The 23325-nt window shown below is 47.1% G+C and overlaps 2 protein-coding genes across 2 annotated transcripts; one reads left to right on the top strand and one right to left on the bottom strand.

The window, feature by feature from the left end:
• The first annotated feature begins 1004 nt into the window (after positions 1 to 1004).
• On the top strand, positions 1005 to 13669 carry eif2b1 (eukaryotic translation initiation factor 2B, subunit 1 alpha). The gene is made up of 9 exons (XM_056290571.1): positions 1005 to 1199; positions 1308 to 1409; positions 1563 to 1699; positions 2309 to 2425; positions 2604 to 2716; positions 8089 to 8157; positions 12476 to 12551; positions 12688 to 12813; positions 13469 to 13669. Exons 1-9 carry the CDS (start codon positions 1187 to 1189, stop codon positions 13622 to 13624), a joined length of 909 nt encoding a protein of 302 aa, XP_056146546.1. The 5' UTR covers positions 1005 to 1186; the 3' UTR covers positions 13625 to 13669.
• ddx55 (DEAD (Asp-Glu-Ala-Asp) box polypeptide 55) lies at positions 13670 to 22075 on the bottom strand. Its single transcript, XM_056290570.1, has 14 exons — positions 21968 to 22075; positions 21825 to 21875; positions 19950 to 20036; positions 18889 to 18980; positions 18699 to 18761; positions 18430 to 18579; positions 17670 to 17859; positions 17392 to 17474; positions 16363 to 16494; positions 16178 to 16270; positions 15865 to 15979; positions 14868 to 15036; positions 14071 to 14363; positions 13670 to 13974 (listed from the first exon to the last, which is right to left on the bottom strand). Exons 1-14 carry the CDS (start codon positions 22073 to 22075, stop codon positions 13798 to 13800), a joined length of 1803 nt encoding a protein of 600 aa, XP_056146545.1. The 3' UTR covers positions 13670 to 13797.
• Positions 22076 to 23325: the final 1250 nt, after the last annotated feature.

Here is a 23325-nt window from a genome sequence, read left to right as displayed (position 1 = left end):
ATGTAACCAGAGCCCTAGAAATAGAGAGTTACTCAACTCCGTAGACGTCAACGGGCCACAGCAATGGCGGATCATGGGAGCCCCGGATAGTTCCAAACAGTGCGCATACAATACGTGTCACGTTGGAATATATCTATATCTATATATAAATGTAAAAATCTGAAAATATTGGTTAGTAGTGACCAGAAATCGCGGCTAAGCAGTTCATTTGGAACTATTCGGCGGCTCCGTGAACCACGTGACCCTCTCGCGTTCTGACCCCCCTCATTGACGCAACTCTCTCTTTCCAGGGCTCTGGATGTAACCCCATAGATTAGACATGCTTTACAAAAACAAGAAAAATGCGTATTTATAATAAGAAAAAAACTTGCGATCGTCTACTTCATAATTAATAAAAACAAAGACAACATTTTGATAAGAAAAAGCAAAAAATTGTAATCTATTTCATAATTAATGAAAACAACGGTAACATTATTCTACATGTAGCCCCAGACACTGCCGTAAATTGCTTTGACCAATTTCCGCGCATGCGTAGGATTTTTATTTATTTATTTTTTGGTACGAATCGGCCAGTGGCGCCTCCACATACCCATACAGGTTTATATATATATATGTGTGTGTGTGTATATGTGTGTGTATATATATATATATATATATATATATATATATATATATATATATATATATATATATATAGTAAATACCACACACGTACGGTTCACTGACAGTGTCGGCGCAGAGTGGCGGAAGTGATGAAGGAAAGTGCAGAAACCCACGTCAAATCACCAGGAAAAGGATTTCAGAAGGACTTGGGAAAACTTGAGTTTTGATACCAAAACATACATACTTAGACAAAAAAAATCGAATGTTCGTATTTGAATAAATAGGGAAAACTACTAGAAAGCCACACAATTACGTAAAAACCTCAAAACCACAAAATGGACCCCCCCCCCGCTTAAACGCGGCTAAAACTACGTCATCAACCCGCGACACAACCACTCGCAGCAACAGAAGGATGAGGGAACGTCCCGACCGGCGCTGCTGTTAGACAGATGTTGTTGCGTTCGCAGAAGGCTGCGGCCCCGAGATAAATTGCCGGCGTTGTGTTGAAGGCTGGGCGCGATTCGCTTTGACTGCAGCTGGGGAAGAGTCTTGGCCAGCCGTTTGGAGTGGCTTTATTTCCAAGATGAACGAAGAAGGTAATTTCTCTCTCTCTCGTCGTCATCCCAAGCAATGTCCCCTAAAATAACCCTCGCCACCGCGAACTTGTTTTTCTGACCCGCTCTAACCAATGGCCCTGCTGTTAGAACTGGTGGAGTATTTCAGGACCCAGATGAGGAAGGACTCGGACATGGCTTCCGCTGTAGCCGCCATCCGCACCCTGCTGGAGTTCCTCAAGAGAGACGAAGGTCTGTACTCACTTCACGATTTGCAACAGATTCATTGTCGTGAACACTATACGTTTTTCTTTTGTATTGCTCCCTTCTGCCTGTCCGTTATAAATGTCGACACTGCAAAACGTTAGCCCGGCTTGGTCACTACTTATCTAACCCTCCTCCTAGGAGAGACGCTCCAGGGACTGAGAGAGAACCTGACGTCGGCTACAGACTGCTTGACTCGGGTGGACTCCTCTGTGGCGGTCTCCTCAGGTGGCGAGCTCTTCCTGCGTTTCATAAGTCTCACGTCGCTGGAATACAAGGTTCGCTGGACTGGGATTTCCCTGCACTGACACATACCGATGTTCTGACAAGCGGGTCACATCAAAAACAAGCCTGCGCCTTGTAGACACACTATTCATGCAAAACACATAGTATCACAACTCGGGTAACTACGCTGGGCAGCACGGTGGCCTCACAACAAGAAGGTTCTGGGTTCGAGCCCTGGGGTAGTCCAACCTTGGGGGTCGTCCTCTGTGTGGAGTTTGCATGTTCTCCCCGTGTCTGTGTGGGTTTCCTCCGGGGGCTCCGGTTTCCTCCCACAGTCCAAAGACATGTAGGTCAGGTGAATCAGCCGTACTAAATTGTCCCTAGGTATGAATGTGTGTGTGTGTGTGTGTTGGCGGGGAGACACCCTGGCAGCCTGTCCAGGTTGTCTCCCTGCCTGCTGCCCAGTGACTGCTGAGATAGGCTCCAGCATCCCCGCGACCCTGAGAGCAGGATGAGCGGTTCGGATAATGGATGGATGGATGGGTAACTATACTGTTTACATATGGAAAAGGAAATCAAGACACATGGTGGTGGATATTCCAGAGCTCAGAGGCCACATTTGAGACTGACTGTGGGCCTCACCACTAAATTTTGTGTCTCAGGATCTGTCATGCTGTAAAAAAGTGATGGAGGAGAGGGGAGAACTGTTTCTAGAGAAGATTTTACTGTTCAGAACTAAGGTGGCCAAGCTCTGCCACACCTTCATCAAAGATGGCGCGGTGAGTGGTGCTATTGTCATTAATTATTGGTTATTTAATGTGTCATACATAGATAGCACTGGCAAATGTATAGTTGTGCTTTTTCATATGAAATGTGGGCAAACCTTAATGAAAAGTTTTGTCTGTTTTTCCTTGATTTTTTTTTCCCCCTCATGTGTTGTCTTGTGTTTTACTGCAGAAAATCCTGACTCACTCGTACTCCAGAGTAGTGCTCAGAGTTCTGGAGAAAGCTGCAGCTGAGAAAAAACGCTTCTCTGTCTATGTTACTGAATCTCAGCCTGACGCAGCGGGGTGAGTTGCTTCCTGTTCTCTGATATTATGCCAACAGGATCAATGATCTAGACCAGGGGTCTCAACCCAGACAGCAAATGAAACTGGGCCAGATCCGGGCCGGATGTATCGCAGCAACTGGCACGGATCTGCCCCAGTGTCTTTTTGCACAGCGGGCCAATACTTTAGGAGGCCACACTCTAGCCAGAGGCGGGGGGCAGTCTTTGGGTGGATGTGATTCCTATGCGGATCTGCCGGACCGTGGGTGGATCCGGCCCAGTGTCAGGTGCTATGAGGGAAACTACCGGCCTGCGAGCTGGAGGCAGTGTTGTCTGGCCCATGATTTATTAAGAGAGCCGGACCGCGTGTCCATTTTGCATACTACTTTCCTGTTTGTTTTTTTTACTGTTTCTAAGTATTTAGATGTGAGGCCAGTTGCAGATGATGTAGCCTAATGTTAGTTTTGCAGCACTCGCTCTATTGCCCCCCCCCCCACACACACACACTGTAGCGAGGCAATGCGAGTACATAAACCCAGTAGGCTAGCCCACTGTGAAACATCTCACGTGGGCTTGCTAACATAAATTACTGTCACTGCTTGCAGATGTTTGGTAAAAATGTCACTTTCAAAAGCCAAAAGAAAAGTTGACCAGGAGTACCGACAGTTCCAAGACAAGTGGACGTGTGACTACTGAATTTAATGTGTCCGTGATCTGTCTAATTTGCAAGGGAAAAGTGGCCGTCCTGAAGGGTTTCAATCTGAAGCAACATTACACTACTGAACATGCAGTTTAGTAGTGTAATGTCGGAGTATGTAGTGGTGTAGTAGTGTGTAGTAGAGATAGAGAGTAGTAGTAGAGGTAGAGAGTAGTAGTAGTAGAGAGAGAGAGTAGTAGTGGTAGAGATAGAGAGAAGTAGTAGAGAGAGAGTAGTAATAGAGGTAGAGAGTAGTAGTAGTAGAGGTAGAGAGTGGTAGTAGAGGTAGAGAGTAGTAGAGATAGAGAGTAGTAGTAGTAGAGATAGAGACTAGTAGTAGAGATAGAGAGTAGTAGTAGAGGTAGAGAGTAGTAGTAGTAGAGATAGAGAGTAGTATTAGAGGTAGTAGTAGTAGAGGTAGAGAGTATTATTAGTAGAGATAGAGAGTAGTCGTAGAGATAGAGAGTGGTAGTAATAGAGATAGAGAGTAGTAGTAGAGATAGAGGGTAGTAGTAGAGGTAGAGAGTAGCAGTAGTAGAGATAGAGAGTAGTAGTAGAGGTAGAGAGTAGTTGTAGTAGAGATAGAGAGTAGTAGTAGTAGAGAGTAGTAGTAGAGGTAGAGAGTAGTAGTAGTAGTAGAGATAGAGAGTAGTCGTAGAGGTAGAGAGTGGTAGTAGAGGTAGAGAGTAGTAGGGATAGAGAGTAGTAGTGGTAGAGATAGAGAGTAGTGGTAGAGAGTAGTAGTAGTAGAGATAGAGAGTAGTGGTAGAGAGTAGTAGTAGTAGTAGAGCTAGAGATGAGAGTAGTAGTAGAGGTAGAGAGTAGTAGTAGTAGAGGTAGAGAGTAGTTGTAGTAGAGATAGAGAGTAGTAGTCGTAGAGATAGAGAGTAGTCGTAGAGGTAGAGAGTAGTAGAGATAGAGCGTAGTAGTAGCAGGGATAGAGAGTAGTAGTAGAGGTAGATAGTAGTAGTAGTAGTAGAGATAGAGAGTAGTAGTAGAGGTAGAGAGTAGTAGAGATAGAGCGTAGTAGTAGCAGGGATAGAGAGTAGTAGTAGAGGTAGAGAGTAGTAGTAGAGATAGAGAGTAGTAGTAGAGTTAGAGAGTAGTCCTAGAGGTAGAGAGTAGTAGTAGTAGTAGAGATAGAGAGTAGTAGCAGGGATAGAGAGTAGTAGTAGAGGTAGAGAGTAGTAGTAGTAGTAGAGATAGAGAGTAGTAGTAGTAGAGATAGAGAGTAGTAGTAGAGGTAGAGAGTAGTCCTAGAGGTCGAGAGTGGTAGTAGTGTAATAAAGGAGTATGATCGGTTCAAAGGCGAGGAGAGGGAGAGAAAGACGGCACACTTTCAAAACATTCTGTCCTGTCAGCAGAACTGTTTTCACAGAGCCAAACGAGACTGTGATGCAGCTGTTGAAGCTAGCTATATGTGGTGAGCGAGGTGATAGGGAAGGCTGGCACACCACTTAGGGAGGGACCGTTTTGAGAGGCTGCATGCTGCAGGTAGCGAATATCATTTCCCCGGAGAAGGCATCTTTACTGGGAAACATCACTCTCAGCCCAAATACAATAGTAGAACGGCTCAGCGACGTGTCAGGCGACATTTACAGACAGTTGTGCAGTAAAGCAAACTATTCTTTGGCACTTGATGAAAGCACAGATGTGAGTGACAGTGCTCAGCTCGCTGTATTTGTAAGGGGTCTCAATGACCGTTTTGAGTTAACAGAAGAACTGCTGACTTTATATCCAGTGCAGGGAAAGACTACAGCCAAAGATATATTTCAGCTGCTGTGCAATGCAACTGGTCTACCCTGGAATGAATTGGCTGGACTCACCACTGACGGTGCCCCGTCAATGACGGGAAGAAAAAATGGGCTTGTAGCACTGATTCAAAGAAAACTGGAGGAAGAGAATGAGATCCCGCAATTACATTGCTCTGCATCATTCACCAGCAGGCACGCTATGACTGTTGTGGTGAAATGCATTAATTACATCAGATCAAGGGGTTTACAACTCTGTCAGTTCTGTCAGCCTACATGGTGCTGAGCTTGATGATCCCAAATGGCTCATGGATTTAGCTTTCTTAGTTGATATCACATAGGCACTTAACACTCTTCATTTAGAACTGCAGGGGGCAGACCAACTTGTCACTGCAGTATTTGATAGTGCGAAAGCCTTCTCTGTGAAACTCAGATTATGGAAAACACAGCTCACAGAGAAAAGATTGGTCCACTTCCCAACATGCCAGTCAGTTATTGATGATGGTGCCAGAGTCAATGCTGATGAGCATGTGACTGCCATTGACAATCTGCAGCAGGAGTTTGAGCTTCGCTTTTCCTAATTTAAAACTCACAGCAGCACTTTCCAGTTATTTCCTGACCCCTTCTCCTTTGGCGTGGACCGTGCTCCCAGCACGTCACATGGAGCTCACAGACTTGCAGTGCAACACTGAGCTCAAGGCAAAGTTCAGAGAGGCACAAGGAAAGCAGGAGATGCTTGGACAGTTTCTCAGACAGCTTCCCAAAACATTCCCACAGTTGTCCAAACTGTTCAGGCAGGTCATGTGTCTTTTCTGCAGCACTTAACTGTGTGAGAAACTGTCCTCAACTATGAGCTTTAATAAACTGTCGTGGCAATTATTTAATTCCACTCTGACATTAAACTAGCGAGACAGAAATCTCTTACAGTATTGTCACACTTGGATATAATACGTTCATGACCAGACGGGTTCGAGCCTAGATGCTTGAATGCGCGCCGGTCAGTCCAGTCCAGTCTCTCTTATAGGGCAGTTGTCTGTTCCTCCCCTCCTTATCTCATGTTTTCCAGCTCACGTCCCACCAAGGCCGTTTCTCCAATTATTTTGTACAGACATGCCACGCTCAGCGAGTCTCCCATACATTCCTCCGCTATCAGCCGATGGTTAACAACAGGCCTTTATTTGTTCACATGGAAGAGACGCTTTAGAAGACTGCCTTTGTTCTGTTACACACGGACTTTAAGCATCTCTCTAAGCAATACGTGGTATAGGTCATACATGGTCAAAGATTAAAAGTAAGCTTCTCATCTCTCATCTCATCTTCAGCCACTTTTCCAGGTTCAGGTCGCGGTGGCAGCAAGCTAAGTAGGGCACTCCAGGCATCCCTCTCCCCAGCAACGCCCTTCAGCTCCTCCTGGGGGATCCCAAGGCGTTCCCAGGCCAGATTGGACTACATGTCCAATCTGGCCTGGGAACGGTGGTGGATATCTAGCTTTTAGTATTTGATTAGTAGTGCCCTAATGCTTGGGAATGTGAGTTGGATTTAGGATTGTAGCTGAAAGACAAACTCATTCATTCATTCATCATCAGCCGCTTCTTCGGGGTGGGGTCGCGGTGGCAGCAAGCTAAGTAGGACACTCCAGACGTCCCTCTCCCCAGCAACGCCCTCCAGCTCCTCCTGGGGGATCCCAAGGCGTTCCCAGGCCAGATTGGACATGTAGTCCCTCCAGCGAGTTCTGGGTCTACCCCCGGGGTCTCCTCCTAGTTGGACGTGCCCAGTAAACCACCAAAGGAAGGTGCCCAGGAGGCATCTTGATCAGATGCCTGAACCATCTCAACTGGCTCCTTTCGATGGGAAGGAGCAGCGGCTCTACTCCGAGCTCCCTCCGGATGTCTGAGCTCCTCACCCTATCTCTAAGGCTGAGCCCAGACACCCAACGGAGGAAACTCATTTCAGCCACTTGTATCCGCGATCTCACCCTTTCGATTAAAAGTAAGCAAACATCATAAATGAATTGCTGTCCTCAGGGTGTCCACTAGCCTGTCCCTGGAAGCAAATGTGCCTCACCTGTGTCAGCAGAAGAAGTAAGAAGTAGACTAAATACTATGTAGACCGAGGCCAGGCTACACTATGTACATAGTTACCCATTCATGTGGAAACTCTGAGAAAATGTTAAAGAATAGTGAAACAAACGATGTGAAGGTTATATAGGCGAACAGTTTTTTCTTCATCCTTATTGCACCGGTCCTCCTCCATAAGACCACCTGTCAAGTGAGACCCCTGATCTAGACACTTCACTAATGAACAATTTTAGGCCCATATCAAGCCTTCCACCCTCCCCCCCCTTTTCTCCCCAATTGTACTTGTGCCAATTACCCCACTCTTCCGAGCCGTCCCGGTCTCTGTTCCACCCCCTCTACCGATCCGGGGAGGGCTGCAGACTACCACATGCCTCCTCCCATACTTGTGGAGTCGCCAGCCGCTTCTTTTCACCCGACCATGCGGAGTTTCACCAGGGGGACGTAGCGCGTGGGAAGATCACGCTATTCTCCCCAGCCCCCGCCCCCAAACAGGTGCCCCGACCGACCAGAGGAGGCGCTAGTACAGCGACCGGGACACATACCCACATTCGGCTTCCCACCCGCATACACGGCCAATTGTGTCTGTAGGGACGCCCGACCAAGCCGGAGGCAACAAGGAGATTCGAACCGACGATCCCTGTGTTGGGATCTGGAAATGTAACTTTTACTCCCGTTTTATATCTTAGCTTATTTTATTATCTTTTATTTGTATTTAAATGGTCTTTTTGTTGCCTTTACATGTCTCAGTGCCTTTTATATTTTATGTAAAGCAACTTGAATGGCCTTGTTGCTGGGAATGTGCTGTACAGATAGAAACTCACCTTTATCTAGACTCTTACTGATTGTTTTTTCATTTCATGTTTTTTAGGCAACAGATGGCAGAAGCCCTGAGAAAACTCAATGTTCCGGTGACGGTAGTACTGGATGCAGCCGTAGGGTAAATATTTAGCGTCAAGACTTAGATGATTGACATTGCTAATTCATTATCAGGTTTGTCTCATGCAATCCAGATTTCATGTTGCTCTACTGCTTGTCTGAATTCTGCTTCAGAACTACTCAACACCATGTGCACACTCAGACAAACATACATCTGCTCTACTCTTACCCCAGCCAGGGTCTGTGCCCCTCTCTTAATACACGCATTCTCTAGTAACGTTGCATTGCTGTACTAAGTATGGCAACATGGCAGCACGGTGGCCCAGTGGTTAGCACCGTTGCCTCACAGCAAGAAGGTCCTGGGTTCGAACCCCAGGCCATCCCACGTCCTTTCTGTGTGGAGTTTGCATGTTCTCCCCATGTCTGCGTGGGTTTCCTCTGGGTGCTCCAGTTTCCTCCCACCGTCAAAAAGACATGCATGCTAGGGTTAATACTGAGCATGCATCAAGACTACTCTCACTACAGATCACAATTTCATCCGCGAACATCATCATCCATGGAGACTCCTGCCTGATCTCGTCCGTCAACCTGTCCATCACCATTGCAAACAAGAAAGGGCTCAGAGCCGATCCTTGATGTAATCCCACCTCCACCTTGAACCCATCTGTCATTCCTACCGCACACCTCACCATTGTCACACTGCCCTCATACATATCCTGCACCACTCCTACATACTTCTCTGCAACTCCTGACTTCGTCATACAATACCACACCTCCTCTCTTGGCACCCTGTCATATGCTTTCTCTAAATCTACAAAGACACAATCGAACTCCTTCTGGCCTTCTCTATACTTGTCAATCAACACTCTCAAAGCAAACATCACATCTGTGGTGCTCTTTCATGGCATGAAACCATACTGCTGCTCGCTGATCATCACCTCTCCTCTTAACCTAGCTTCTATTACTCTTTCCCATATCTTCATGCTGTGGCTGATCAACTTTATACCTATGTAGTTGTTATAGTTCTGCACATCACCCTTGTTCTTGAAAATCGGTACCAGTATGCTTCTCCACTCCTCGGGCATCCTCTCACTTTCCAAGATTGTGTTAAACAAGCTAGTTAAAAACCCCACTGCCATCTCTCCTAAACACCTCCATGCTTCCACTGGTATGTCATTAGGACCAACTGCCTTTCCACTCTTCATCCTCTTCATAGCTGCCCTCACTTCCTCCGACCTTCTCTCGCTCTCATTTTCTTCATTCATCAGCCCCTCAAAGTACTCCTTCCACCTTCTCAGCAAACTCTCCTCGCTTGTCAGCACATTTCCATCTCTATCCTTGATCGCCCTGACTTGCTGCACATCCTTCCCAGCTTGGTCCCTCTGTCTAGCCAATCGGTACAAGTCCTTTCCTCCTTCCTTAGTGTCTACCCCCCATACAACTCAGCATACACCTTTTCCTTTGCCTTTTCCACCCCTCTCTTCACTTTACGCTGCGTCTCCTTGTACTCATGTCTACTTTCTTCATCTCTCTGACTATCCCACTTCTTCTTTGCCAACCTCTTCCTCTGTATACTTTGCTGTACTTCCTCATTCCACCACCAAGTCTCCTTGTCTTCCTTCCTCTGTCCTGATGACACACCAAGTACCTTCCTAGCTGTCTCCCTCACTATTTCTGCAGTGGTTGTCCAGCCATCCGGCAACTCTTCACTACCACCCAGTGCCTGTCTTACCTCCTCCCTAAACTCCACACAACAGTCTTCCTTCTTCAACTTCCACAATTTGATCTTCGGCTCTGCCTTCACTCTCTTCCTCTTCTTGGTCTCCAAAGTCATCCTACAGACCACCATCCGATGCTGCCTAGCTACGTTCTCCCCTGTCACCACCTTGCAGTCTCCAATCCCTTTTAGATCACTCCCACTACATAAGATATAGTCCACCTGTGTGCACTTTCCTCCACTCCTGTACGTCACCCTGTGTTCCTCCCTCTTCTTGAAATATGTATTCACCACAGCCATTTCCATCATTTTCACAAAATCCACCACCATCTGTCCTTCCTCATTTCTCTCCTTGACACCATACCTTTCCATCACCTCCTCATCACCTCTGTTCCTTTCACCAACATGTCCATTGAAGTCCGCTCCAATCACCACTCTCTCCTCCTTGGGTACCCTCTCCACCATGTCATCCAACTCACTCCAGAATTCTTCTTTCTCTTTCATCACACCCAACTTGCGGGGCATATGCGCTGATAACATTCATCATCACACCTTCGATTTCCAGCTTCATACTCATCAGTCTTTCTGACACTCTCTTCACCTCCAGCACACTCTTGACATATTCTTCCTTCAGAATTAATTCTCCTGGCCTTACTCCCCTTCCACCTGGTCTCTTGCACACACAGTATATCTACATTCTGTCCATCATGTCAGCCAGCTCTCTCCCTTTACCAGTCATAGGGCCAACATTCAAAGTTCCAACTCTCACCTTCACACTTTTACCCTTCCTCCTCTCTCGCTGCCTCTGCACATGCCTTCTCCTTCACCCAACAGTAGCATAGTTTCCACCGGCACCCTACTGGCCAACAGTACCAGTGGCAGTCGTTGGTAACCTGGGCCTCGACTGATCCAGTATGGAAATCTGATTTATGATCTGCATATTTGATTTAGCAAAGATTTTACGCCGGATGCCCTTCCTGATGCACCCCTCCCCATTTATCCGGGCTTGGGACCGGCACTAAGAATGCACCGGCTTGTGCATCCTCAGTGGCTGGGTTGCGCTGCAGCTTCCCACTGCGCCTATACAATAGGATGTGTTAAATGCAGAAAACAGATTCATTGTAAGAATACAATGTCAAAATTAAGTGGCTTTCATTCTTTCATTCAATGTTAAGGAAAACTGTCGGGTGATGCTTACCAGACTGTCCTCAGATCAGCAACCCAGCTAGGTGGAATTTGGAATACACAGAGAGAAAGATAGTTCCACGACATTCACTGTTGGGGGTGCTGTGGGCACAATGTGTAATTGGTGAAAGCATTCACTTGATAACCCCAAGACATATCTACACTTGCACATTTAACCCTGCAACAGCTATTTAGGTCGTTAACATATTAATTATGGCAACTGCAAGATGGACCAGATTCTTAACAGCCACCACTGATGGGTTACTACACTGTCAGGGGTATGGGTCATTGTACTTGCTTGTTGTCTTAATTGGGCTTCTTATTTGCTTCCTCTGGAGTACGGCAAAAGAATTACCACGTCTTTTCATCAATAGATGCATTAAGAACTGGATGGTACTTCAGAATCGGAATCAGGTTTATTGGCCATGTAGGTTTGCACATGCATGGAATTTGACTCCGGTTTCGTGGCTCTCAGTGTACTTAACATAGAACAAGAATAATAACATGTTTATTAATAACAAAAACAACATATTCAATAATCATAACATCAAATAATAATAATAACATATTTTTTGGGATTCCCCCCCCTTTTTTTCTCCCCAATTATACTTGTGCCAATTACCCCACTCTTTCCGGTCGCTGCTCCACCCCCTCTGCCGATCCGAGGAGGGCTGCAGACTACCACATGCCTCCTCCCATACATGTGGAGTCACCAGCTGCTTCTTTTCACCTGACGGTGAGGAGTTTCACCAGGGGGACGTAGCGTGTGGGAGGATCACCCCCTCCCCCGCCCAACAGGCGCCCCGATCGACCAGAGGAGGCGCTAGCGCAGCGACCAGGACACATACCCACGTCCGGCTTCCCACCCGCAGACACGGCGAATTGTGTCTGTAGGGACGCCTGACCAAGCCGGAGGTAATACGGGGATTCGAACTGGCGATCCTCATGTTGGTAGGCAACGGAATAGACCACTGTGCTACCCGGACGCCCCAATAATAACAACATTTAATAATAACGTCAAAGAAAGTTGAGTCAGTTCAGCTGGACACACCTGACTGCAGGTACCCCCACCCTTATAAACAATACAGCCGCATAACGACCCAAACCAACGACCAGTCTCGTGATCAAATATGGGCATGACCATTAACTAGAGTTACAATGGCCATGTGTACTGTTCACAGAGGGTTGGGGAATAGTTGCAATCACAGCATGGTAAGATGGTGACAGATGTACTCTTAGCCCTCCCTCAGTTCAGGGGTGGTCGTTCCCTCTTCACATAGACGGCCTCTCTGACTCCCCGTTCAAACCGGCGTTCCTCCTTTAAGAGCAGTTCAGTCAGTTTTTTGGCACTTCCTTGCGTCGTTGTCTCCTGACTACATCCTTGCTTGTGCTGTACTAACTCTCATCTCTGGATAAAAGTGTCGCTGAACGAAATGGTAACATATTTATGCACAGTGTTGTGTTTGTGTTGTCACAGGTACGTCCTGGAGAAAGTAGACCTTGTTATTGTCGGGGCAGAAGGAGTCGTGGAGAGCGGGGGGATAATCAATAAGGTTGGTGACGGGACAGTCTCATGCTACATAATCACTTATATAGGAACTTTAACACTTCGCCACATGGGTGAAGTGAAGCAGTTTGCTGTTGCATCATTAGATGAACATATAAAGCATGATGTCTTAACTCAACCAGATCGGTACCTATCAGATGGCGGTCTGTTCGAAAGCTCACAACAAGCCCTTCTACGTCGTGGCGGAGAGTTTCAAGTTTGTTCGGCTGTATCCACTCAACCAGCAAGACGTCCCAGCTAAATTCAAGGTAATTGTAATTAACTGTACGCGAGCATATTCCCGCCCGCTGCGGAATTCACCCGACGACGTCCTGCACCGCGAGGCAACGTCGCTAACCGCTCGGCTAAAAGAGGGCCGACCTCTTTTCCATCTGATCCGTCTCGATCCACCTGAGGCTCTTCCAGCTGCTATGCAGGATAGAGACGGGTGGCGTGAGGGGGTCAGAGCCATCCGAGGATACGCGACCTGATGATGACAATGATAATTAAATATAATTATAGTAATCATATTACAATTATATAATATATATAAAATATATATACAATTATATATAAGTAACATAATTATAACTATAATTAATAACTATAATGAGAATATTATTTTTATATTTTTATAATTGTCCTTATATTATAAATTATATATTATAATTAACATAGTAATTAATTATAACTAAAATTAGAATTAAGTTATATTTTTTGTATTATATTTATATACATAGTATATATTTATATTTTTATATTATTTGTTTTTATATTATTATAAATGATATATATATATAAAATTAACACACAGTAATTAAGGCCTGGCCCTAGGCGGGCTCTAACTTCATGTTTATGCTGCTTTATCACTATCTCTGTCCATTAGATTTCAGAGACCGTAACATTTCTTACTCTCTACCCCAGTACAAGGCCGACACCCTGCAAAAAACAGAGAATCTGTCAGAGGAGCATCCTATGATTGATTATACGCCTCCTTCCCTCATCACGCTCCTCTTCACGGACCTGGGAGTTCTCACGCCGTCTGCCGTCAGTGATGAACTCATCAAACTTTATTTATAACTGTGTGCCACCATGCTCAAATAAAAATCATTATAGAGCAAAACCGAGAGTGTGGGTCCCTTTAATACCTGCAGCAAAAGTCAATCAAAGACACTGTTTTGTTGTGTGTCCAGCTATATGACAAGCAGAAGGCGGCCGACCTGGCGAGGACGCCGGACAGAATGGTCAGCCGTTCACACATCTTTGTCTTCGGAGATGGTGCTCGTATGTGATGCTGCTTTCTGTTTTGGTTTTTGTTCACTTATTTGTTTGTCAAAGTCGTCCTCACTGATCTGTCCTTTCTTCAGTTTCTTCAGCAGACGGGTGTCGTTTAACAGCTCGGTCATGTCTTCCTCATACACACCCGAGTCCTGCAGACACACAGCGGTTTAACAACACCATGAATATGTAGTAAACCAACACCAAGTGTCAAACTGTTTCAGTGGGGTTTTCGGTCGCTGGAATACCTCATCCCGCTTCCTCTTTGCAGCCAGCTTTTTCCGGCGCTCCTTCTTGCTCTTCTGTTTGGACCAGGCTTTGTTCTTGGCGAAGTTCTTTCTGGGTGGCTGTGTCCTGCCTTTCTCTCTCAGCTCGGCCAGCTTCTTCTGCCTCTGTCGCTCTCTGTTCTTGTCCTTGTAGCGGATAGTGTCTGTGTCCACCGTCGTCCTAGCGAACTCGGGGAACGTTTTGCCCCTGATTTCAGGCATCTTAGGCATCCGAAGGAGGGCAAAGCCACAGGCCAGAGAGGCGAAGTCTAAATCTGGATACGGAACAAAGTCACAAAAGCTTCAAGTGAAACATGTTTAGTAATCATCCATCCATCCTCCAAACCGCTTTTCCTGCCCCCAGGGTCGCGGGGGTGCCAGAGCCCATCCCAGCAGTCACTGGGCGGCAGGTGGGGAGACAAGCTGGACAGGCTGCCAGGCCATCACAGCCCCCCCCCCCACACACACTTTTTCACACCTGGGGACAATTTAGTACAGCCGAGTCACCTGACCTACATGTCTTTGGACTGTGGGAGGAAACTGGAGCCCCCAGAGGAAACCCACACAGACACGGGGAGAACATGCAAACTCCACACACAGGACACCCCCCCCCCCCCCCCCCGGTTGGACGACCCCGGGGCTCGAACTCGGGGCCTTCTTGCTGTGAGGTGACCGTGCCAACCACTGTGCCACCGTGCTGCCCATTTAGTAATTCTTTAGTAATTAACTATATTTAACTGAAGAGTTTCATGAAGTGACTTCTAAATGATGAATCTTACCTTTGACCCTGAAGATGAGACTACATTCGTGTTTGGCGTAGGCCTGCACGTGAGAGACAAAGGCCCTCATTCCCTTTTCAAACATGGCACGGTCTGCCAGAGCCATGGCTTTCACTTTGGGCAGGACGTCCACAACATCATGTATAGGGGGCATCTGCTTGAGTGGGCACTAGAGGGAAGGCAAGAAACAATACGTGATGGAAAATGTGTGAGAAACTATTTACATTTTTTCTGGATCTCCCTCCCCTTTTTCTCCCCAACTGTACTTTTGCCAATGACCCCACTCTTCCGAGCCGTCCCGGTCTCTGCTCCACCCCCTCTGCTGATCCGGGTAGGGCTGCAGACTACCACAAGCCTCCTCCCATACATGTGGAGTCAACAGCCACTTCTTTTCACCTGACAGTGAGGCGTTTCACCAGGGAGACGCAGCGCGTGGGAGGATCACACTATTCTCCTCCCCCCCGCCAAACAGGTACCCCGACTGACCAGAGGAGACGCTAGAGCAGCGACCAGGACACATACCCACATCTGACTTCCCAACTGCAGACATGGCCAATTGTGTTTGTAGGGACGCCCGACCAAGCCGGAGGTAACACGGGGATTTGAACTGGCGATCCCCGTGTTGGTAGTCGTTCCCATGATAAGTAGGGAGGGTTGATCTTAGTGTGCGTTTTCCCTCCAGACGCAAGAAAAAGTGTAGATTTTCTACCTCAAACAGAGCATATGATGCATGTTGCTTATTGTTGAGTTCATCATGAGGGCAATCTGTTCTACCATCTTAGACCCGTATCAAGATATTCTGGAGGAAACCCACGCAGACGCGGGGAGAACATGCAAACGCCACACAGAGGACGACCCGGGACGACCCCCAAGGTTGGACTATCCCCGGGGCTCGAACCCAGACCCTTCTTGCTGTGAGGCGACCACGCTAACCACTGCGCTGCTCTAACCAGCATCTGTGTTACAGAAATAAATAGTTCCAAGCAGACGGACTGACCTTCTGGTTGATGGACAAGAAGTTGACATAGGACTCCTCCATTGGCAGTAGAAAAACAAGGGCGTTGCCTTGATTACCAATCCGTGCTGTGCGGCCACATCGATGTACGAAGGCACTGAGGTGAAGACAGAAACTACAGATGAGTAAAGAGGAACAAACCGAAACGGCAGTTCACGGCTTTAAAACTCTGGTCATTAAACGGGCCTTCGCTTCAAAGCTCCTCATTTCTGGAATGAAAAGTGCAGCACTTTTTACGAAGTTCGGGGCAACAAAACACAGCCCAGAACAACTGCCAGGTCTACTGTTCTCTTACCTTGCACTGCTGGGCGGGTCATACTGCAGTACCCAGTTTACGTCAGGGATATCAATGCCCCTGGCCATGACATCGGTGCACACCAGAATCCCACTGCAGCACAAATCAATAAATGGGTGTCAGGCCATTCAAATAGAAAAAAATAGAAATCCCCCTTCTTATACCATGGGGTATGTGACTCTCACCTTTTCACAGCCCGAAAATCGGCAAAAATCTTGTTCCGCTTGTTTTTCATCTTGCCGTGGATACAGTGGATCGTGACGTTCTTCACAAGGGTCTCCAGAGCCCGGCCAAAGTAGTCCACACAGGCACACGTGCTGAGAGACGGACAACATTAGCTCTCCCCTCATTTAATCTTTTTCTTTTTTTTTAGGGCGTCCGGGTGGTGTGGCGGTCTATTCTGTTGGCTACCAACACGGGGCTCGCCGGGTCGAATCCCCGTGTTACCTCCAGCTTGGTCGGGCGTCCCTACAGACCTTCCCTATTGGCCGTGTCTGCGGGTGGGAAGCCGGATGTGGGTATGTGTCCTGGTCACTGCACTAGCGCCTCCTCTGGTCGGTCAGGGTGCCCCCCAGATCAGCAGAGAGCGGGTGGAGCAGTGACCAGGACGGCTCAAAAAAGAGTGGGGTAATTGGCCGGATACAATTGGGGAGAGAAAAAAAGAAAAAAGGGGGTGGGGGGGTTGAGAAAAAAAAAGTCTCCCCTCATCTATTAACTTTTTTTTTGATCCCCCCTTTTTTTCTCCCAATTGTATCCAGCTAATTACCCCTCTCTTCCGAGCCATCCCGGTCTCTGCTCCACCCCCTCTGCCGATCCGGGGAGGGCTGCAGACTACCACATGCCTCCTCCGATACATGTGGAGTCGCCAGCCGCTTCTTTTCACCTGACAGTGAGGAGTTTCACCAGGGGAACGTAGCACGTGGGAGGATCACGCTATTCCTCCCAGCCCCCCCCCCGAACAGGCGCCCTGACCAACCAGAGGAGGCGCTAGTGCAGTGACCAGGACACATACCCACATCCAGCTTCCCACCCCAATTGTGTCTGTAGGGACGCCCGACCACGCTGGAGGTAACATGGGGATTTGAACCGCCGATCCCGGTGTTGGTTGGCAACGGAATAGACCGCCACGCCACCTGGACGCCCCCCCTCATTTAATAATTGCATGCCAAAACCAACAACAGTTTCGGTGATTAAAAGCATTGGCAGGAGCATACCTGAAAAACACCAGCTGCTTCTCGTGCTTGTGTTGTCTAAGAAACGCCACGAGATTGTTGAACTTGTCCTCTGTCCTACAAATCTGAAAAGACACAATAGGATCCGTTCTAATTTAAAGATTACAGAGTTACTAAACATTGTACTATGCTCGTTGCCATAGTGATAATTGTGTAGTGAGTACAGAGCTTTATGTCGGTAAGAACTTTCAGACTGGGACGTCATTGTGTGTGTGTGTGTGTGTGTGTGTGTGTGTGTGTGTGTGACACCAACAACCTACATTGTAGTAGTTGCACAGCCTGGCAGGAGTTTTCTGGACAACAGAAGCGGCCACGCCTTTCTCTTTGACGGTGATGCGCACAGGGTTCCTCAGGCCCGCCCTGACCAGCTTCTCCAGCTCCCGGGTCTGAGTGGCCGAGAACAGGCCCGTGCGCCTCTGCTTGGGCAGGAAGCTCAGAATGGCGTTCAGACTGGACAGGGACAGAAGGCCTTTGTTGGTGAGATGCCCAACAAATTATAAAAAAAAAATGCTCACTGATCTTATTTCTTGAGCTCAATGAAAACTCCACCCATCCATCCATCCATCCACTATCCAAACCGCTTATCCTGCTGTCAGGGTCGTGGGGATGCTGGAGCCTATCCCAGCAGTCATTGGGCGGCAGGCAGGAAGACACCCTAGACAGGCCGCCAGGCCATCACACACACACACACACACACATTCATAGCTAGGGACAATTTAGTACGGCCGATTCACCTGACCTACATGTGTTTGGACTGTGGGAGGAAACCCATGCAGACACGGGGAGAACATGCAAACTCCACACAGAGGACGACCCGGGACAACCCCCAAGGTTGGACTACCCCGGGAGCTCGAACCCAGGACCCTCTTGCTGTGAGGCGATTGTGCTAACCACTGTGCCGCAATGAAAATCAGTTTTCATTCTTTTTCCAAGTTTTCCAATGAAAACTGTTCCTTGGTTTTTTTTTTATTTACACAGCTGAACAAAATTTACCCTTTAATGATTTTAATTGTGTTGTACCTGGCCTCAAAACCCATGTCCAGTAGTCTGTCTGCCTCATCCAGAACCAGCACATCCAGACTCTTGACTAAGTTTGCCAAGTCGAGACCATCTGCCTTCCTCCTGAACATGTCCTCCAGGCGGCCCGGTGTTGCGATCATGATATTCGCCCTGAAACAGGGAAACACAGGTATGACATTATCCTCTCCAGTCGTCACTCGATGTGTTGAATCTGATGGTTACACAACTCCACTCATTTTGCTTTGACACTGACACAGAACATTGCTCACCCATGTTTCTTAAATTTCTCCACGTCCTCTAGAGGGTTACTTCCACCGATGAGTAGAATTTGGCTGAAAAAGAGAGAAAAGCTACAAAATTAAAGACAATCCAAAGATTCACAACATTAAAATGTCAATGGAAATGACAAAAAGTGCTTTGTCCAAATAAATAAAATATCTACAAAAACACCCAACCTACCTAAACTGAGAAAACTTATGAATGAACTGCTCCATCACTTCACTGATCTGAAGTGCCAGCTCTCTGGTAGGCGTTATCACCAGAGCACCAACCTGCAAACGCACAACCCAGTCAGAGAGAGCAACCCTGAGTTTATACCTTTCTCCCAATTTTACAAATGTTCATGGTTAGTATGTGAAAAACAAGAGGAAGCTGAGTAAGGATCAGTTTGATTGGCTAGTTAAATTTGCACACACGATGACAGTGCACAAGCATCAAAATAAAAGTACAACATTAAAAAAGGATCAAATCTCAGCTAATGGGAGATTTCTTCTTTAACCTATGCACCCCATCCCTGTTAGTCTGTCTATCAACACAGCTTTGGATTGCCAGTAAAAATAAATCAGAAGCAGAAATAGAGAATACTTGACTGAGTCCCGAGTGATATGAGTACTGTACAGGAAAATAATGTTTTTTTTTTTTTTTTATAAATTTATTTCTGATTTTTCCCTTTTTTCTCCCAATTTAGTGGCCAATCGATCCCTATTTTAATTCAAACACCCACCCTCGCACTGTATGCGTTCGCCAACTGCATCTCTCCGGCCGGCAGTCTCGAAGGAGACCGCCTCGCCACTTTCGTGACAAGGCGACTCCAAGCCGAACCACTGTTTTTCCGACACACACAGAGACGCATTCACGTGACGAACACAAGCCGACTCCGCCCCCCTCCCGAAGACAGCGTTGCCAATGATCGCTGCTTCGTCGAGTCCGGCCATAGTCGGATCTGACGAGACCGGGGCGCGAACCCCAGTCCCCAGTGGGCAACTGCATCGACACAGAGCCGATGCTTAGACCGCTACACCACCGCGGACCCCAGGAAAATAATGTTGACATGGGTTGGACTGTTGTGAATATACTATGAACAGGAGTAATATGGGACAGCCAGTGTACATATGGTTTGAGCATTTGGTGGCAGTGTGGGATACCAGCAGCCGAGTGCTAATAACCACATGGTGCGATGGCAGCTCAGCTTAGCCTTACCTACAAGGCAGAAGCAGTTGTGGAGATTATCAGAGTAATACCTGCATTTTCTTGAGCTTTTCTTCTCTTTTCAGAAGAATCTCTATTATGGGAATTACAAAGGCAAGTGTTTTTCCGCTTCCAGTCACCTGTGAATGAATGATGATTTATTAATGAATGACGGTTTATTTCAAACATGAAAACAAGCAGGACAGAACATACAGATAAGCCCTTTGCCAATAATCTGAAACGATCAACAAATCCACACATCAAACTTGGCGAACAAATCTCCGTATGCATCAGATTATTTGTTACATGCTGGAAAAGGAGTAGAATGAAGTATACACTTGTTTTTTCCTGCCCCTTCTCACCTACTCTTAAGTTAATTCAGCTACTATATATCTGAAACTCAATCCCCACTGTACTGTGTAGTTCACATTCAACGCAAGTTGTGCTGCACAATACAAACTCACCTACTGTGAACAATAAGAAAAACAAGAGAAAGAAAAAAATAAAAACTATCGTAATGTCATGCACCAAGAATAAACAGCTGTGCTATATACAACCCAGATATCCACTTGGAGTAACAGAAAGAGAAATGAAGAAAAAGAAATTACAAGAAATGTTTAGAGATAAATAAAACTTAAGACATTTAACACGAGTCTCTGTGGACTATGATGTTTGCAGATGACATTATGATCTGTAGTGAGAGTAGGGAGCAGGTGGAGGAGAGCCTGGACAGGTGGGGGTATGCACTGGAGAGAAGAGGAATGAAAGTGAGTAGGAGCAAGATGGAATACATATGTGTGAATGAGAGGGAGGACAGTGGGATGGTCAGGATGCAAGGAGTGGAGGTGACGAAGGCGTATGAGTTTAAATACTTCGGGTCAACTGTCCAAAGTAACGGGGAGTGCAGAAGAGAGGTGAAGAAGAGAGTGCAGGCAGGGTGGAGTGGGTGGAGAAGAGTGTCAGGAGTGATTTGTGACAGAAGGGTACCAGCAAGAGTTAAAGGGAAGGTTTACTAGATGGTTGTGAGACCAGCTATGTTGTATGGTTTGGAGACAGTGGCAATGATGAAAAGACAGGAGGTGGAGCTGGAGGTGGCAGAGATGAAGATGATAAGATTTTCACTGGGAGTGATGAAGAAGGACAGGATTAGGAACGAGTATATTAGAGGGACAGCTCAGGTTGGACGGTTTGGAGACAAAGCAAGAGAGGCAAGATGGAGATGGTTTGGACATGTGTGGAGGAGAGATGCTGGGTATACTGGGAGAAGGATGCTGAATATGGAGCTGCCAGGGAAGAGGAGAAGAGGAAGGCCAAAGAGGAGGTTTATGGATGTGGTGAGGGAGGACATGCGGGTGGCTGGTGTGACAGAGGAAGATGCAGAGGACGGGAAGAGATGGAAACAAGATGATCCGCTGTGGCGCCCCCTAACGGGAGCAGCCGAAAGTAGTACTAGTAGACAGTTAACACAACTCTTCGACATCCCTGTATCTCTTGATGATCAGCCCTTTTTACTTGGTGAACTGCGTAATGTTTGTACTTTTCACGCTCAGACTTCCACAGTTTTACCCCACAGATGATAAGACCTATGATGACAGGATATTTAGCTGGGCTTGGAGAAACAACACAAAGGTTCGGGGAAACCATCTCATGCAGGGAACATGGTAAACATTAGTTTACGAAACACAATATTTACAAGTTGGAACTGGGTACTGTGGAGATAGAAGACTTGTTCGGGGACAAAACTCGTCATCTATTTACGTCGACAATAGCCCCAGATATGAGCCCGTCTATTAGGCTGAGATGGGGGGGGGGGGGGTTCACACATGGGGGCTAGGTGGACAATAACGCTGGCTGGAAGACCAACGAGGTGAATAAAACTAGTTTTAAGGAGGAGAATATCTAGTTTTAGTAGCTCACATCCCACTTACCGCCTCGGCAGCCACGTCTTTGTTGCTCATGAAAAGCGGAATACACGCAGACTGGAATAAAAGAGGACACAAGCGGTCAACAGGCAAGCCACGACTGGAAGCACAGCGGGGAATCGGACCCACGACACTGAGGACTCCGTTACCTGCACCGGTGTCATGTACACGTAGTTGCATTCGTCGAGGGTTTGCAAAATGTTTTCATGAAGTTTAACAGGTAAACTTGCCCATCGCCCCTCTGCCGCGTCGTCCATTTTGAAAGCGGACCCGTCAACACGCCGCTCCGACTTCCGGTGCGCCGCTCTTTGTTGTACGGGTGGAAACTGACACGCGCACTTGCCTGGTACCGCCCCGCTTACCCGTTTCTATAGTTTTTCGTTTTGATTAAATCGACATTGATTTGAAAACAAACAAACAAACAAACAAGCAAACAATAAAAAATAAAAAAAAGAATAGGCGCGTTTTTTTCTCCAAATTTCGAGGTACTTACGTGTATTCAAGAGTACCGAGGTAATGAAATATTGAAAGAATAAAAAAAAATTTGGATAATTTACGTTAATATAACCGGTTATTTTGTTGCCCGGTGCGGGATTCGATACGGGGTGTTACTGCACCACAAGTCGACGTCACTAACCGCTCGGCTAAAGGGTCAGACCCGTTAGCTAACTAGGGGACTAACGTGTCTTATTAGTAGTTTACAGTCGTCACCCTCCCCGGAAGTGCACCCTCGCGCTTTGTTCTTCCCGCGCTCCAAAGAGACTTCTGAGGATCTGCACACTTCCGGATCCCACCGCTGCCACCAATGTAACCGGTTATTTTCTTGCCCGGTGCGGGATTCGATACGAGGTGTACTGCACCACAAGGCGACGTCACTAACCGCTCGGCTAAAGGGCCAGATTAGTACTTTACATTATGAGTAGACTACCAAATCAAAAGCTCAGTGGATGGACCATCATTTTTTTTTTTTTTTAATTTTGTAATCATTTTTATTTCTGTTTTTTTCCCTTTTTTTCTCCCAATTTAGTGGCCAATCGATCCCCTATTTTAGTTCGGACACCCACCCTCGTACTGCATGCGTTCGCCAACCGCACCTCTCCGGCCGGCAGTCTGGAAGGAGTCGCGACTCCAGGCCGAACCACTGCTTTTCTGACACACCCGGAGACGCATTCATATGACGACCACAAGCCGACTCCGCCCCCCCCTCCCCGAGACAGCTCTGCCAATTATTGCTGCTTCGTCGAGTCCGGCCATAGTCGGATCTGACGAGACCGGGGCGCGAACCCCGGTCCCCAGTTGGATGGACCCATCTTAAAGAAAATGCACATCAGAGATCGAGGTCTACTTTTGGAGCTGGGTCGCCTATATGGAGGCGACAGCACCGCCGGGTGTCCTCTCCTTAAACGAAGGGGCAGAGTGGGTGAAGTTGTGTCGGACATGAAAGTATGGAAATCTAAAATTACACAACTTTTACCCTGTATGAGTTGACAAAAAGCTCATCAAGATG

Source organism: Lampris incognitus, chromosome 12 (genome assembly GCF_029633865.1).
Source record: "Lampris incognitus isolate fLamInc1 chromosome 12, fLamInc1.hap2, whole genome shotgun sequence".
NCBI lineage: Eukaryota > Metazoa > Chordata > Actinopteri > Lampriformes > Lampridae > Lampris > Lampris incognitus.
Note: the sequence above shows the minus strand (reverse complement) of the source record. Positions and strands in the feature narration are given on the sequence as shown.

What these genes read in the sequence shown, in the direction of transcription:
- eif2b1 (XM_056290571.1), top strand. An exon ending in TCACGTCGCTGGAATACAAG is followed by an intron (nt 1,700 to 2,308) that starts GTTCGCTGGACT and finishes TTTGTGTCTCAG; the next exon opens with GATCTGTCATGCTGTAAAAA. An exon ending in ACGTCCCAGCTAAATTCAAG is followed by an intron (nt 12,814 to 13,468) that starts GTAATTGTAATT and finishes TCTCTACCCCAG; the next exon opens with TACAAGGCCGACACCCTGCA.
- ddx55 (XM_056290570.1), bottom strand. Translation starts at nt 22,075, where the DNA reads ATGGACGACGCGGCAGAGGGGCGATGGGCAAGTTTACCTGTTAAACTT. An exon ending in AAAAGCTCAAGAAAATGCAG is followed by an intron (nt 18,981 to 19,949) that starts GTATTACTCTGA and finishes GTGCGTTTGCAG; the next exon opens with GTTGGTGCTCTGGTGATAAC. An exon ending in GGCTGTGCAACTACTACAAT is followed by an intron (nt 17,475 to 17,669) that starts GTAGGTTGTTGG and finishes GTGTCTTTTCAG; the next exon opens with ATTTGTAGGACAGAGGACAA.